Source organism: Neopelma chrysocephalum, unplaced genomic scaffold, assembly GCF_003984885.1.
Source record: "Neopelma chrysocephalum unplaced genomic scaffold, ASM398488v2 Primary Assembly neopelma1_74, whole genome shotgun sequence".
Taxonomy (NCBI): domain Eukaryota; kingdom Metazoa; phylum Chordata; class Aves; order Passeriformes; family Pipridae; genus Neopelma; species Neopelma chrysocephalum.
In genome coordinates this window covers 7,351,795-7,367,892 of record NW_020897735.1, presented here as the reverse complement: position 1 = coordinate 7,367,892, position 16,098 = coordinate 7,351,795, and the positions used below count along the sequence as shown (strand labels likewise).

The 16,098-nt window shown below is 49.6% G+C and overlaps 1 protein-coding gene across 2 annotated transcripts in view; it reads right to left on the bottom strand.

Moving 5' to 3' along the window:
• Positions 1 to 16,098, bottom strand: part of COL5A1 (collagen type V alpha 1 chain) — a 147,485-nt gene that overhangs the window by 17,193 nt on the left and 114,194 nt on the right. For both annotated transcript variants that reach the window (XM_027687762.1, XM_027687763.1), the window contains exons 33-53: positions 15,571 to 15,615; positions 15,233 to 15,286; positions 14,245 to 14,289; positions 13,556 to 13,609; positions 12,921 to 12,974; positions 9,553 to 9,606; positions 7,967 to 8,074; positions 7,712 to 7,801; positions 7,565 to 7,618; positions 6,826 to 6,933; positions 5,066 to 5,173; positions 4,412 to 4,465; positions 3,653 to 3,706; positions 3,365 to 3,472; positions 3,217 to 3,270; positions 3,021 to 3,128; positions 2,830 to 2,883; positions 2,400 to 2,507; positions 1,288 to 1,341; positions 872 to 925; positions 361 to 414 (exon numbers count right to left, since the gene is read on the bottom strand). In XM_027687762.1, coding sequence (XP_027543563.1) covers positions 361 to 414; positions 872 to 925; positions 1,288 to 1,341; positions 2,400 to 2,507; positions 2,830 to 2,883; positions 3,021 to 3,128; positions 3,217 to 3,270; positions 3,365 to 3,472; positions 3,653 to 3,706; positions 4,412 to 4,465; positions 5,066 to 5,173; positions 6,826 to 6,933; positions 7,565 to 7,618; positions 7,712 to 7,801; positions 7,967 to 8,074; positions 9,553 to 9,606; positions 12,921 to 12,974; positions 13,556 to 13,609; positions 14,245 to 14,289; positions 15,233 to 15,286; positions 15,571 to 15,615 — 1,476 coding nt within the window. The remainder of the gene's footprint in view (positions 1 to 360; positions 415 to 871; positions 926 to 1,287; positions 1,342 to 2,399; positions 2,508 to 2,829; positions 2,884 to 3,020; positions 3,129 to 3,216; positions 3,271 to 3,364; positions 3,473 to 3,652; positions 3,707 to 4,411; positions 4,466 to 5,065; positions 5,174 to 6,825; positions 6,934 to 7,564; positions 7,619 to 7,711; positions 7,802 to 7,966; positions 8,075 to 9,552; positions 9,607 to 12,920; positions 12,975 to 13,555; positions 13,610 to 14,244; positions 14,290 to 15,232; positions 15,287 to 15,570; positions 15,616 to 16,098) is intronic.

Genomic DNA, 16,098 nt, shown 5'->3' with positions numbered 1-16,098 from the left:
GCTGCAGCCCCAGGGAAGGAGGCAAAATGGAGACAAATTTCTCTGGAAAGCTTTTTGAATTAGCTGCTTGCTAAATGAATCCCTAAGCTCTGCCAGCAATGCAGGAAGAGCAGAAGCACCTCATACTTGTATTTTCTTTTTTGGCTGTTAACACCTTAAAAAAAAAAAAATCCATGGGATTCAGCTGACAGCTTCCCATCAATTTCCAATGGCTGTGGATGGTGTATAATTTCTTTTTTTAATTATCATACATTTTACACAGTATTTACACAGCATTTATGGGAGACTTCGCAATAAAATGAGTTTTAAAAAGTCAACACAGACACATTTGGAAAAATCCTCCTAAACCAACCAGCTTACCCTTTTTCCTGGGGGTCCGGAGGGGCCTGGCTCTCCCGTGGGACCAGGGGAACCCTAAATGGAGAGGGGAGGAGAACAAGCCATAAATGCACCACGAGACGTGTGAAAGAGCAGCAAACGTGTAAAACTTGAGTCAGGATCTCGAGTTTGTGCTGAGCTGAGGCGTGGGCAGCCAGCACAACTCCCAACACCTCCTCGGGGTGCAGGTGGTATCTCGTTTTATCCCTTCCCACCATGAAGTACCATACGGCACGGAAAAGCTGAAAGCAAAGGCTTGGAAGTTGTTTTTCCATGAGGTAATTTATGCTTTCGGGATGTATTGCTAAGCTGGATGGGTGGGTGGGTGGATGGATGGATGGATGGATGGGTGGATGGATGGCAGCAGCCAGGCTGCCACAAATAGGATGGACAGGCATCAGGGGACCAGCACTGGTGGGAATTTGGTGCTCAGTGTCCTTGGACCTGCACACAGGGAGTGTGGGGAACAGATCTCATCTGTCCAATTACTCACAGTCTGTCCAGGTTCACCATCATCACCTTTGTCACCAGGGGGACCATCTTGACCCTGAATAGGAGGAAAAAAAGAAACAAGGAGGTGTATTTAGGGTATGAATGGACTTGAGCAGAGTGTTGGCAGCAGCAGGTTCAGCTGGTCTTCATGTCACCAGGCACCACCCCTTCCCACTTCCCACTGGGAACACTGACAACAGTGATGTCCAATGTCAAAAACAGGGATAACAGCACTCGTGTAGCTACTGCCCCAAAGGCTGGAGCACAGTCAGACAGACTTTTGGTGGGACTTCCTAACCTTTCCCAAGTAAGGGAAGAGTAAATGACAGAGGAGCTTCTGGGGAATGAGCAGCACAGTCACACTTCACCAAACCAGGAGGAGGAACTGATCTGCCCTTCCGTGAGACAAACACTTACAGCTGGACCAGGTTCTCCAGGAGGACCAGGGTCGCCAGGGAAACCCACTGGACCCTGCAAAGAGAGAAGGACAGTCCCAAGTCAGGGATGTTGCATGTGGAGAACTGCAGAGCACTAGTGGACAGCATGGGGAGTCACCCTACGGAGCAGGCCCCAATTCCATCGAACACAATCCCAGATCCCATCCCATCTTTACAACTTCAGTATTTTCACCCTGTCACAGCCAGTCCAGCTCTGCATCCAGGCTGTGCAAAGCTCCAAAGGCAACGCTGGGGCTTGCATTTTAGTTTTTCATAAAGACATTGGACGGGTGACAGCAAAATCCTCGCAGCTTTGGGGAATGTGCAGATTAGAAGATTTTGCTTCTGCTTCCTACATGATGTGTAACATTTTTTTCCCAGGAATATCCTCTCAAAGCATTTAATGACTAAAACACTTCACCATTCTTCCTCATGCAGTGTCTATCAGGTACTTCAAATGATTCCAAGACCAGCACTCAAAAACCAGATTTCACCCAATCACGAGATATCCCAAACCCCATCTGTTAGGAGAGATGAGTAACTCCCCTGCCTCCTCTGCTGTTTTATGCCATCTTCGCTTATCTCAGAATAAATTTCTCCAGACAGCAAGCATCAAAGGAGAGGGCAAGATAAATACTGTACCATTGTCATCTGGTATAAATCAGGAGAGCTCCACTGGCTTCACCAGAGCTACAGCAATTAGCAGCAGCAGGGATCTGGCCGTGGAGGTACAGCTCCCAAATCCACATAAATCTCCTCTGTGCTGTTTTGGAAGCTTTGCTCTTTGCAGAAGACCTTGGCAATCCATATGCTGAAGTGCCAAGTAAATCTAGTGCAGGCCCTCTCCATGGGGGTGAGCTCTATGATGGCCTGCAAAAAGGGCTAATAATTCCAGTATTGCTGGAAAATACTGCACAGCTGGGTCTTTCCCTCATTAGCACCCTGAAGAAGGGGGCTCATATCATGTATCATTAGAGGAACAATTCTATGGCTGGCAAACGCTTTCAAATTTCCACAAATATCTCTGGAAAACCTATTTTCATGCAGAAATCCCTGCTGGGCAAGCCAAGAAAATATTGAAGGGGTACTTACAGGGCTGCCTTTGGGACCATCATCACCTGGTGGGCCTTTGGGGCCAGGTGGACCAGCAGCACCAGAGGGACCTGCTTCACCCTTTTCACCTCTTTCACCTTTAGGACCCTGCAAAGGAAAAAAAGGTGTTTCTATTATCCAGGAAAACAATGTGCTGATCTCTAATTATCCTTTAAATAATTCTGAGAAAGAAGCTCTATTTGCATCTCCAAACACAAGGACATGATTTAGCAGTCCCTTCCCACAAAGATTAAATGGTGCTCATGGTGTTCAGTCGTGGGTAGCCCATATTTGGTGACTAAACGTGATACTATAAATACCCAGGAACATGGTGATGTGTCATCTGATACCCAAACCAAGGACAGGGCTGCTGTCCCATCCACATCCACACTTCTCCATCCACATCCATGCTTTCCTAGAGTGTACTTACCGGGAGCCCAACCTCGCCAGGAAGACCAGGCTCACCAGATTCACCAGGTTCACCCTGCACAAGGGAAGAGAGGATGGAAATACTTATATTTCTGCAGGGTGATGAGATTTTCTGCTAACATAGCAAAGCTGATGGAGGAGTGTTGTAGCAAACTCCTGTGAGCTTCAATCAGGCTTGTCCAGATGCTTTACCTTCTCTCCTACTGCACCAGGATTTCCTATTCCCCCAGGAGGACCTTGTGGACCATCTGCTCCTGGTGGCCCAGATGGGCCTCTGGGTCCTGGTGGGCCTGGGGGACCCTGAGAGAAAGGAGAGACAAAATTAAGACACATTTCTCAGAGCAATGGCAATGTCAGTGACGAAAAAAGAAGTATGAAACCATCTTACCATTTGCCCAACATCTCCTGTTTCTCCTTTCTCCCCAGGTGGTCCAGGCAAGCCCTGTGAAGGTGGAGGGGGTGAGTTTTAGCTGTGAACATCTCAGGTGAGCCCCAGCTCTCACTACCCCAAGCCCTCCCTCGATGCTGCAAATCACCTGCAAGCCCACAGGGCCGGGGGGACCAGGGAAACCTCGGGGTCCTTCATCACCTTTCTGCCCAAAGAGGCCCTGCTGTCCTCTGGGTCCTGGCTCTCCATCAGCTCCCTACAAGGAAAGGGTCTGACACAGCTCAACAAAAACACAAGGCAGGCACAAACCCCATCCCCACCATCTCCTGCTGCAGCTCATGGCCATGCCTGGCTCGTGTTGGGCATCAGCAGTGCCAGGCAGAAACTGCCCATTCTTACAGGGCTTTTTAGTGAAAAAAAGGAGAACAATACTCACAGCTGGGCCAGGCTGACCAATTGGACCCTGGGGGCCGGTAGGACCTGGTGGACCCTGTCACAAAACAGAAGTGTAATGTCAGCGTTAGGAGCAGAGTGACAAATTCCCTTGGAAAAGGTGATGCCCTTCAATAAAGCCTCCATTAAACCTGCATTAATTCCCAAACCTGACAGGGAGAGCAGGTCAGGTGTCTCTGGACACACCAGCATTCCTCAGGCCTGATGCCAATGGCACAGCAGACACGTCTAAACATATTTTTGCTCCAGCAAAGCAATGTCACACACTCAGTTCTATCTAAATATCCATGTGTGACTTGTGTTTGTTCCTCAGGCTCTGGGCAACACAGAAAGGGTGCTTCAGTGTGCTGCAAGCAGCTAGAGTTATCATAGAATTACAGAATGGTTTGGGTTGGAAGTGACCTCTAAAGGTCACCTGGTCCAACCCCTCTGTCATGAGCAGGGACATCTTCAACTGGATCAGAAGGGGAACTTCAGCCAAAGACCCAACTTTAGTGGCAAGGGCTATTAATGTTTTACAGATGTTTACATGGTACATGGGTGACATGGAAATGTCTCATTGTGTTCCTGGGAGCTGGAGGCTCTCACTCTTTTTATCACCATGTGGGTATTTGATGAAGAAGAGGAGGGGATGAAGCAACGAAAGAAATACATTAAAATTATATTGTTTTCTGTTTTCAGCAAGTCACACAACGTAACAACACCCCTCAAGAGAAGCAGCTGCAATGTCCACTGCACTCACCTGCTCCCCTTTGTCGCCCTTGCTGCCCTTCTGGCCAGGCTCCCCGATCTCACCCTGCCAGGAACAAAGGGGCACAAAGTTAGTTCACTTGGTGGCCACCTCCCCATCTCAACATTCCAGCAACAGTCCTGTGTGCCTGTATCCTCATCCCAAAGCTGCCAATTCCCACAGAAACAGCCCAGAGTGTGCTGAATAATGCCAGTGATTTGACCACTCCAGGTATAACCAAACCCTTTTACATCCTGCAACTCTCCTTGGCTGCCATGCGATGCAAGAAGCATCATTTTGCGGACTCTTTTAGCAGCCACGAGGGAGTCATCTCAGATTATGTTTTCTAAGCATCTTCCATTCTTGAGGGGCTTAATCAGAGAGTGGACAAAGGTAATTTATTTGGAAAGGTCAGGCACCCACAGGCAAGTGCTGCTGCAGGTTTGGGGGAAGGCAAACTGGATTTCATGGAATGGTGTGGCTGTGGCTGGCAGAGCACACAGAGCCCCATCTGCTGCTGCTCCCCAGGTTGGATGCTGCTCATCTCACAGACTCTGAGCACCATAAAACATCCTCCAGCAGCACATCCCACCCAATGTGGTGGAGGCACCAAGGGGGCGCAGTTCCTTCCCAGAGTGACCCTGAGCAGCAGGGAGCTGTTCCCACCTTGTCTCCATCCTCTCCAGGGGGGCCGACAGGACCTGCTGGACCCGGCAGTCCCACGGGGCCCTGGATGCCATCCCGGCCAGCTGGTCCTTGAGGACCCTTCTCCCCCTGGAAGCAGAAGAACAAGCAGGTCACACAGAGCTCTCCTCCACCCTCCAACCAGCCCATTACATCCCATTAATGTTTTATTCAGCTGCTAACAACCCCTGGGCATGAATAGCAAAACCTGTTCCAGCTGATATTTCATCAGGCTCTGGGCTCGCTGTCTGAAACAAGACAAAATTTCTGTCTTGAGAGATAACGAAGGAACAAACAAATCTACACAGTGAATACCCAGATCCCAGCTGCAATTTCACTGCTATAGCAATATAATCAGATTTAATCTGAACCCTCTGCCATCTCTCTCCAGATGACAAACAAGACCCCAACTAATTTTTACTCCCACAAGCCAGTTTTTGCTGATTGTGCTCCGGGCTGCCCCAGCCTTCTCCCTTCCCTGGCTGATCCCCAACTAAGGGAGGTTCTCAGGAGGCCCTGAGCTCCCCCCTGAGCTTCTGGACAAAGGAAAACACCTGAAGTGAATAAAGCAATCTCTACTGGCCTCCTGCTTAAACAACTACCAGCACTCCTCCAAGCTGGAGCCTTCAATCAAATTTGTTTGTTTACAGGAACTGAACAGTGAATATTTTCCAGTTTCCTCGTACATAATTTAATTGCATCTGAATCCTGGGTGCTCTCTTCTGAATAATTACATGCCACATAAATTGCCTATTCATCTACCCACTGACTGATACATCATATAGGTACTCGGCAGGACAGATGTTCCTAAAGCTGATTCACCAGGAAATTCTTGCCTCTGGATTAGCTGCCGGAGTTTCTAATAAGCCAGCAAATGTGGAATACAGTGGCTGCTAAACGCTTTTGATAACAACATCAATCACCCATGAGATGGAGCCTGACATCACCGATGCCACCGTTTGCTCGTCTTGCTGGGCCTGAAGCCGAGCTTAAGTTTGAGGCAGGCAACCCAAACATCCCTCCCAACCCGTTTGGGCGGGAACTGGAGGCCTGGGGACTGTCAGTGCCGAGCTCTCCAGGAACAGAAATAGCCCCATCCCAGCCCACTCCCTCCTGCCCGCACGTGACATTTCACGCGCGTGCCGGGGGAGCGAAAGACGTGCGAGTTTGCGCGGGTTGGCTGGAGAACGCTCCGGAGAGGGACCATATGGCAGGACTCAGCCGTGCTGGGCTCGGGATCCTGCTGGGAGCAGCTCTGTCACGGGCACCAGGGGGGTGGATGCCTGGGAGTGCCGATGCTCATCCCAAAATCTCCGTGGCGCCTTCCCGCACCGCCCGTCGTCCGGGGAAGGATTTATTCGGGCTCCGTGGAAACTGCTGCTGCCATCGCGCCCTTATAAAGCAGGGATGGGGCTGGCTCACTCCTCTTCCCAAAGGCCTGGCCTTTGGCTGCTTGTCACTAGGAGGTCACACGGGCTGTCATTTCACCTGCTCAGCCCTTGTTGCCTGAGGACATGTTGGTCCCTGGGATCACATGCGTTTTTGATAGCACAGGCATCCCAATTCACATTTAGTGGCTTGATGTGCTCAAGATGAGAAAATGAATTTCTACCTGAATTCCTATTTTATTTATTCATTTAAATCTTTCATCCACCTCCCCCAGGGACTGGTTCCATGCTCAGCTCCCTGCTGTGCACATTTCTAGTTGACCCACACCCTTTAACCTTTATGCTGGTACTTACTGGAGCTCCCTTTTCACCTGCAGGTCCTGGAGGTCCCTGAGGGCCAGGTCGCCCTGGCAAACCTATTGGGCCAGCTGATCCTGCTGGGCCACGCTCCCCAGGAGAGCCCTGTTGGGAGAAGAAGGAAAGAAGCTTTAACTGCAGTATCGAGCTTCATGAAGAGACAAAGAAATCCAGCAGCAGGACGCTGCAAACACAGTGTCAGTATGTGAGCACGTTTGATGGGATAACTGCCATGTGATGACTTGGTACCACCAGCCTAAGGGGTCCTGCAGATCGTTTTTTTAATTAAAATCCCTGGAAGGGCTGGTTTCTCCTCTGGATGGTGCAGGGAGCTCAGTTCCTGGGGATACATTAACAGCTTGGAACGAGAGCGTGAGCCACTTCACAGCCAACACAGCGGGGAGGGTTGGATGATGAATATTTTCTTCCAGGAGGGCGGCACTGAACATGGATCTCAAGTGAGGACAACTTCCAGAGGGAAAGCAGGTGGCTTAGGAGCAATACTCTGGATGTCCTGAACCACTGCAGTTCCCTCAGCTGGTCACGTATGTTCCCAGCTGACACCACAAAACGACTGCGTCGTTACACGCGTGTCTTGTAAAATAAAGCAACATCCAGGGAGTCATTGTTAGTGCAAAGGAAATAAGGGATAAAGCCTGGAGCTGTGACTAACCCCCCTCTGGCCTGCCAAGCTTGTAAATGGTTAGGTGGTGTCTGCAAGGGCAAGGATACTCACTGCTGGGCCTGGAGGGCCTGGGGGACCTTCGTTGCCTTTCAGCCCTGGAGAACCCTGGAGGGAGGAAAACAAAAGTCATTTTGGGAGGTGGGTGCTGCACCTCCCGGGCATCCTTCCTGTTGGAAGGACTGAGCAGCCTCTACTCACAATGGGGCCAGGGAGCCCTCTCTCTCCGGGGAAGCCTCGCAAGCCGGGGGGTCCGTCCTTCCCTGGGAGGCCAGCAGGACCAGGGTCCCCCTGCAACGACAAAGATGAGCAGCTGAGGCTCTGCAGACTCCATGGAGACCCAGCTTGTCTCTCCACAGGGAGACAGAAGCTTCATTTCTCTTCTGAATCATCCTCTCCATCTCTGGGGAGAGGCAGGTACCCAGGCTGGCAGGGAAGGTGAATTCTAGTCCCTACCTTGGTCCCTTCTTTTCCAGTGAGGCCAGGAAGACCTTGTTCACCCGGGGGACCCGGAGGGCCTGGGTGTCCCCGCTCACCCATCGGCCCAGTCTCACCAGTTGGACCCTGAAAAAAACAATCAGGGAGAACATGGTGGAACAACAGAGGAAGGAAGAGGTGCAGAATATCAGTTTAGTCCTTTGGGTTGCAATGGGATGGAAATGCTTATTCCCTTGGGTGTCCCCTGCAGTGCCACCAGGAATCCCTGAAGAGACACCTCCTTTGGCACCTAAAGGAACCTCGTGTTTTGGAAGTGGGCAACATTGCACTTGGCAGAGCAGAGGCACTGGGAACCTCTGGAGTGAAAGCATTCACAGAAATGAGATGTCATTACTACAGCCGTTATGCTTAGGTTTTTCTTTTTAATTGAAAACTTCCTAAGCACTCTACAACCCTGCTGATTCTCCCTTCCATGGGGCATAAATAATGCATTAGGCTCGTACTGCACAGCAATTACCAACTGCCTCCGTGCCCTCCGCGGGCACAAATGTGACGAGTTTAACATAAGGCCCAGCACAGAGGGTTCCCCAGTGGCCCATTTTGGGGGAGGACAGGAGCCATGAACACAAGCCTGTAACATCCCTGCCCGTAGGTGTCTGCTGGGACAGGGGCTGTAATTCATGTCCTGCTGCAGGGTGCCACTTAGTGCCAGCAGAACTCCACCACTGCCTGGCTCAGCAGCCACAGATCACACTAAGTACGCGCAACAGAGCCCGATAAAATTGCCACAGAACTTAATTTGCACTTGAGAAGACAGACACGGTCGTCAGGGAATTGCCCCTAATCAGGGAATTTACAAATCAGGGACTTTACACACTGCCATTAAAGAGGACAAATTAATTACTTTCTAATTAAAGAGCGAGCTCCCCAGCAGTTCAGCAAAGAAGACTTGACCCAAAGCCAGTCCTACTCAGTCCAGGACTCTGCCCAGAACTGACCCACGAGCCCTGCACGCCTGTACTTAAAGGCTCTGAGTTCTGCTTGTGCAGTGACTATTTCCAGATTGCACAGGGCTTTTTGTGAGTGAAAGAAACCAGCCCAGCTCTGACAGAATCTGGCAGCACTTCAGATTAAAGAGGGATGACTTTCTTCACAGTGACATGTAGGAGCACTCTTGCATCACGCTTGCAGTGCCCTGAACACCAGCAGCTGTACAGCCCTTGGAGATCTTGTTTAACTCACTGTCTGCTTAGAGGTCTTTTAGTTGAATTGTGTGGAGCTGGCCTTTCCAATTTACACCAGGGTAGTTGTGTTAAGTTCACAGGAACCACCTTACTTACAGCAGCCCCCAGGCACGTTTGTCTAAACACCACCCAAAGGCCTCCACAAGGTGGGCTGGGAACCGCTGGGATATTTCACACCTTGGCCAGGAATTTCAAAGCTATCTGACATGCCTTTGCCTTCCCTGGAAGAGGAGTCCCTGCTGTACAACCTCTGGTCCCACCACCTCCAGCTGAACCATCAGAGCTCTGAGAGCCCACGGTGCCCACCGGGGGGAGAGGAGTTGCAGAAGGCTGGTGCAAGTGGGAGTATTTGCTTCTTACCTGAGGGCCTACGACACCAGGGGGTCCTGGAGGGCCAGTCTTGCCTTGGAAACCCTGTTAGAGAAAGGTAAAAGAGAAAGAGGTGACACTTTTGCCAAGGATTGCTCCAGCAAGGGTCAGACTGCCACCCGACTGCTCCTCCCGCGGTGAAACCGCTGACCGGGAGTGGATGGACACCCAAAGGAAAGAGAAGAAATCAAAAAGAAGGTGGAAAATACGTATTTGAATTTATACAGGGCTGAAACAGAGGAAGAAGAAGGGATTCTCAATGCTCAAGCTCTGCTGTTTTGATGGGGCTACTGTGGTTTGGCTGAAGGATTGGCCATATATATTAAAAAATTTGCTACGCTCATAAAACCTGTTGAGGAAACGCCTGTTAAAGGGCTATTAAAAAGTCAGTGTGAGTTTCTTCACGCTGAGCAATTCTTAAAAGCTGTTTTCCCTTCTCCTGCTCCCCATTCTGGTGCTGGTTTAGGCTCAGTTCTGTTTTAAGCTCAGCTCCCAGGAGCTCAGGGGTTGGGTGACCCTCTTTTCCACTTTTGGCACCGGCAGCTCCCGTCTCCAGCCCTGCTGAAGCCCCAAACCCTCCAGCCATGGGGGGGGTGAGTGAAGCTTTATTTCCTTCACCAACATCTGCTGAAAGAAATCACAGCCGTGTTTGTCCTCGAACGCTGATGAGCAGTGAAGGCTCCATGACAGCTCCTTATAATGTCATTTTGAAGAGTGACAATAACGAGCCATCACCACTGCAATTGTTTAGCTCTCCTAAGCCACTCTTTAAAAGCACATTAATTATCGTTCTTACTGCAGCACGCTGACAAGCCTGAGAAATGGCATTTAAGGCATACAGGCTATTTTCTCATTGCCACAAAAGAGGATCAGATAAATCCCATGTCAATGCTAGTGTGTCGTGCTAAAACAACTCCTCCATGATATTCTAGCTGCCTGCAGATCACAGAAAATATCCTGTCACTGACGGGGAAATGGTAAAACATCGTTGGGAAATGAATGTACAATTTAAACTCCCATCGTAGAAAAATATTTAGACCATTTCTGCTCAGGACTTTTCTTGTTAACCTGGAGAAAAGGGGTTTCCTTTTGTGCTCTTTGAGCCTCGGGCACAGGGGTTTTACAATCTGTCATGGTTTTTTAGACCCAATCTTTGTTTAAATTTAATATGGCCAAATATTTCAGCGTGGCTGTTTGGCACTGAAAGAGAAGTAAAATAAAGGGAAGTGTTTCACACAGAGATTTCAAGCCTAGATTTTCTTGCATGAAGACACATTGCACTGACCAGGTTGTTGATGGAGAAATAGTACTTAATTTGCTTTTATGTTTCTCTTCTTGCTTTCTGGCACTGTGTAGGGAAAGGGAGACAAAAAGGGTCTTCTCCTACCCCAAGGGGTTGCAGGGGAAAGGGATTTTTGCAAGTTTGATGACACAGATTAATAGAGATTTTGTCTTCTGGCAGGATTTGCCTGGGAGAGGCAAACCACTGCTGCAGTGACTGAGGAAAGCTATTAGGGAGAACTTTCAGACCCAAAATAATTGGAAGCCCATTCTCCATTCCTAGTCATGAAGACTTGGAGTTTGATGCTTTATTCCAGTCTCAGAAGTTGATAATAGCAGACAAAAGCAAAGTTTTATTGTTTCTTCCAGCTCAAATGTAGTGTCCTGGATGTTATGGATAACTCAAGGAAGACTAAATGTCAGTCAGGCTCTGGCAGGTGAAAACTCTTCACCTTTAAGTTAATCCTGACCTGAGGACTCTGCTCAAAACTACCCCAACCACTGCCTTAAAGTCAGTCTTGTGGAGTGTAAATAAATATCTGGTGTTGCTGAGCAGTGTTTGCATTGCCTTGCTTAGCAAATGCCAGGCAAGTTAATTAAATTGTGTGATAAGTTGAGGGGAAAAAAATGCATAATGTGCAAAGCCTTTTTTATGCTCATTTGCTGGGAAGGCAGTAGAGAAAAATGCAAAGCTGAGGAGAGGAAATGGGTTTGGTTTTTTCCTCTGTAAAACAGGGACAGAACAAAGGGTCTATCTGCCAACATGCAGCATGCAGTGTTGGGAGAGGGATGTACCAAAAGCAGTGACTGAGCTGGATTGTAAACAGCCGAGGAAAAACAACAAACATCCCCCAAAATGCCAAAATGCCAGCCAGGAGCTGCTCCCCAGGGAATGTTGCTGGAGGGGGCACAGGCACAGCTGGGGGAGGCTCTTGTGCGTAGCTTTGGCTAAAAGGCAGCGTGGGCAGAGATCGTGGAATCACAGACTGCTTTGGGTTATGAAGCTCATCTCATTCCAACCCCCTGCCATGGGCAGGGACACCTTCCACTAGCCCAGGTTGCTCCAAGCCCCATCCAGCCTGGCCTTGGACACTTCCAGGGATGGGGCAGCCACAACATCTTTGCTCATCTCTTCTTGCTCAGGTGCTGCAGGAACTGGTGTAGACACAAAAACTAGAGGGAAATCACTCCATGTCTTCTCTTGGACAGGAATTGCCTTCCTCTCCAGACAAGCACGGCCAAAACTGGGCTGAAACTCTTCTCCACTGTGACATTGGCCACGTGATGCATCAAGAAGTGAAAAGTGTTTATTTCTCCCTGTTCCGGGTTCCAGAGAAAATAAAACTGCGCCTGGTCTCAGGCACATGGGTGTGGGAAGCTGAGAGGGTGGAGAATGGAGCCTGTCTCACATGACAAACCCCTGCTATCACAGCCTAGAGTTAAGTCTCTCAAATAGAGACATGAAACCTGCACATCTCCAAAGGCCAGTGGGAAAGAAAGCTCAGGGATTATTCATAACACTCCAAAGGGCAGAGGCACAGCCTTCCTTTGGGAAGGCAAAGGGACAAGAGCTACAATAAGTCCTTGGGGTACAGAGTCCCAGCCACAGGGCCTGCTCAGAAATCACCCCCCAGCTTCCTCTCCCCCTCGTGGAGGTAAGAACCACACCAAGCAATGGTTTGTGCTGGTGCTGACCAAGACACAACCCAATCAAAACATCCTCCCAGCTCTCAAGGAGCTGCCTCTTGCACCACCCATCACAGAAGAAACACAAGTGCCCCCCGATGCCAGTCGCTGGCACCACAACATCCCTGCTCATGTCTTCAAACCACACACATTGACCTCCCCAGTCTGCTGAAGGACACAGAGAGAGGAGCTGGTCACAGCCTCCAGATAAACCATCATTAGACCAGCCTGTCCTGCTTGGTACAGGGCTGCTTCCCATAGACCATCCAGTGCAGCTGGAGAGACATAAACCTCCAGGGAATCTCCCCAGCTGCACAGAAGGGTTTAGAGAAATCACCTGGCAAGACAAGACTCAGGACTAATGATCTGCCCAAGGTTTTTTGGCTACTTACAGTTTCTCCTCTCTGTCCGGGGTGCCCAGGCAATCCATCCTTCCCAGGAGGACCCTGCAGCAGAAAACCAGGGTGAGAAGGAACATCACTGAGTGCTCAGTAATAAAACTGTGATAAGAGCTGAATCAACTCTGCTTGTTTCAGTTGCCACCCATTTTACGGTGAAATTGGGGTGCTCAGAACCCTAAAAGCTACATCCCTTTCCCAGACATCTCCCGAAGGAAAGATTTCTCTTACAGGCTCAGAGCAGGAGTGAGCTGCTCACCACAGGGAAGGAAATCACTCCACAAAGGTTTCTGAGGTTCCCCACCAGTGTATAATAATTGCAGAGACAGCAGTGTTAGTGCTGTGCTGTCCTCCCCATATACAGAGGGAAAATAACGAACAGAGCACCCAGGAAAGATCCCAGAGATTCTGAGTCATTAGGAAATTAACATTTATAATCAGCTGCAATTTACTTGGCTATTTAAAATCTTAAACCACTGGGTCATGATCGTGATGTCTCAGTGAAGCCTTTTATTGGGCACGTCACCACTTGTCAGGGAGGCAGCTCAGGCTGAGCTGGCACAGGCAGTCACAGCTGGGTGGGAAAGGCTTTGGATTTCTTTGGATGCTCTAGAAAGTGAGTTACTTACAGGGGGGCCTTTTGGTCCAGGAAATCCAGTCGGTCCTTGAGGCCCTGGTGGTCCCTGGAATGAAAGACAAGCCAGAAAACATGGTTAAGGAACCTGTAACACTTCACTGTGAAACACCAGCTCTGTGTGAGCAGCAGATGAGCACAAAGGTCTGGAAAGCCAAACACTGGGTGATTTTGTAGAAAATTTTAAAACAAAACCCAGTAAAAAAAAAAGACACAGAAATTGAGGCTAAAATCATGAAAGTCCCGTTGTTTCAGTTTTTTCCACCAGTCTGGGGGAAAGCACTACGAGATCCTAGAGGACCACATGCCCCAGAAATCCTGGGCTCTGGCTGTCAGCACAAAGGCCCGGGGTGACTTCCTCCTTTTCCCATGGAGTGATGTTCACACAGGACACCCAAGGTCCCACATGAGCCTTCCCTGGAGAGCTTAGAAAGGACCTAAGGGCTGGAGGTGACTTGTGGGACCTCTCTCCACCACAAGCACTTTTCACCCTGGATTTCTAACCAGACTTTTCCTTTTGCTGACCGAGGTGTTGCTGAGCTGCATCCCGGCTCCTGTGAGCTGCCCACTCATCTCTGCTTAACAGGTCACCTCGGAGGATGTTCACTGCCAAAACCCCTCAGCACCATCTCAGCCCTGCAAACCCTCCTCTGAGTCCTGTTTTACCCCACCAGGTTGTCTTACCCTTTCTCCAGGAGGACCAGGGGGGCCATCACCACCAGAGTTGCCCTTTTATGAATAAAGAAAACAAGAGACCATTAAAAATACATCTGTCACCATTGAAGCTGCTGTGTGCAAAGGCTTCAAATGGCACCAAGCCCACAGTGGCACCACACCACCCACTCCCCTGTCCCTCTCCAATAATAATTCTGTATCAGGAGCAGCACCCAGTGACAAATAAGCAGCTGCTCATTCCTCCCCACGTTGCTTAATAAAAATACAGGAAAGATAACATCAGTGAGCAAGGGATATTTCCACTACACAATGGCCTCCCTCTGAGAGATAAATGCCACCACAAAGACAAGGTATTTATCAAAAATTCATGCCAACACAAAGGCGAGACATTTATTTTTAAATCTGGCAGTGTGGTGGTGAGGATGCCTCGCTATGAAAGTGTGGCTTCCATCACACCCAGAGATTGATGGTCAGGGAATCAGCCTGTGCAGCGGGATCTGGAGCTGAGTGTGCCTCCCCAGGTTGGCTGGGAATAAAATACCTAATTTTCCCTGGTGACCCATCCTGGGCCAACAGTGGGCAGGCAAAGTGGCTCAGCAAGGTGCAAGGATCTGGAGACCAGCAGCAACACGTCCCTTCACCCGTGGCACAGCCTAAGGGTTCTTAGGTGGTTCAAACACTACTTAAACACCAAAAAAGAGGGTTTAGGGGAGGTGTCAGGGCGTTGGAGGGTCGTGCTGATGTGGGGGAGCTCCCTCCCCTTCTTGTTGGAATGGCTCTAATTCCTGCACTTGATGTGGAATTGTGGGCCAACACATTTTTAGAACCTGTGCATGTATTTTACAGTTGGGTTATGATCTGGGAATAAGGCTTAGAAGGGCTCAGCTTTTCAAATCCAATGGAGAAAGGAGAGGAGGGAAATGGAGGGCAATGAACCAGACAATCTCAATAACAACACTTGTTAGGATGTGACCCCGAAGGCTCCCCAAAACCTTACCTTTGGGCCAGGTTTTCCAGTGCTTCCCCTAGGGCCTCTTTCTCCACGTGGACCCTTAAAAAAGACACAAAAGGTGACATTTTAGCCCTTTCTGCTACCCACAGCTACCTTGTGATCAGGCAACAAGTCATCCCACCAGCAGCAAGGGCTGACAGGAGCCATCATCACTCCCACTGGAGGTCTGATGACTTCAAACCATGTTCCCCAAAGCACTGTGGGCCCTCTGCTTAGCTGTGAGTGCTGAAGGCCAGATTCTACCCCCCAGTGAAGACACAAATCAGATCCCAGTTTCCCTTGGCCATGACAAGCTTTCCAAAAGCACAAGATTGGCTCGTTACCGTTGGACCGCGCTGCCCCCTCGGACCTGGTTTGCCAGGTGTCCCCTGGAATGAAAAGAAAGGAAGAGGAGTTAGCAACCAGCACCACAGCAGATGATCCCATCACAGAGCCCATTACAAAGTGCCTCACAACCTCTCTGGTTCTCATTTGTGATGAAAAAGTCAACAGCAGGTTTACTTTCATGTTCTGTTTCTCTATTTGTTTTAATTTATAATGGTTGGGCAGGTCTGGACAATAATCCCTGTCCCCAGACAACATCTGTTATCTGAGGGAATGACTCTCCTAAGGAACAGTATTCTGAGTCCTTTAAAACACCACCAAAGCTTTCAAAGACGAGGCCACCCACTCATTCCATACAGTATCCCAAAAACTCACGGCACAACCAGCAAAAACCCATTCAACTCTGCCACCCCAACACCTATAATCCCTTTTTTTCCCCACTGATCCCTGCTAATCCCTTCTCCCAGCTCCTGACAGGGGGAAGGGCTGGTCCTCATCCTGCTGCTCACACGTGTTGCTGCTCAACA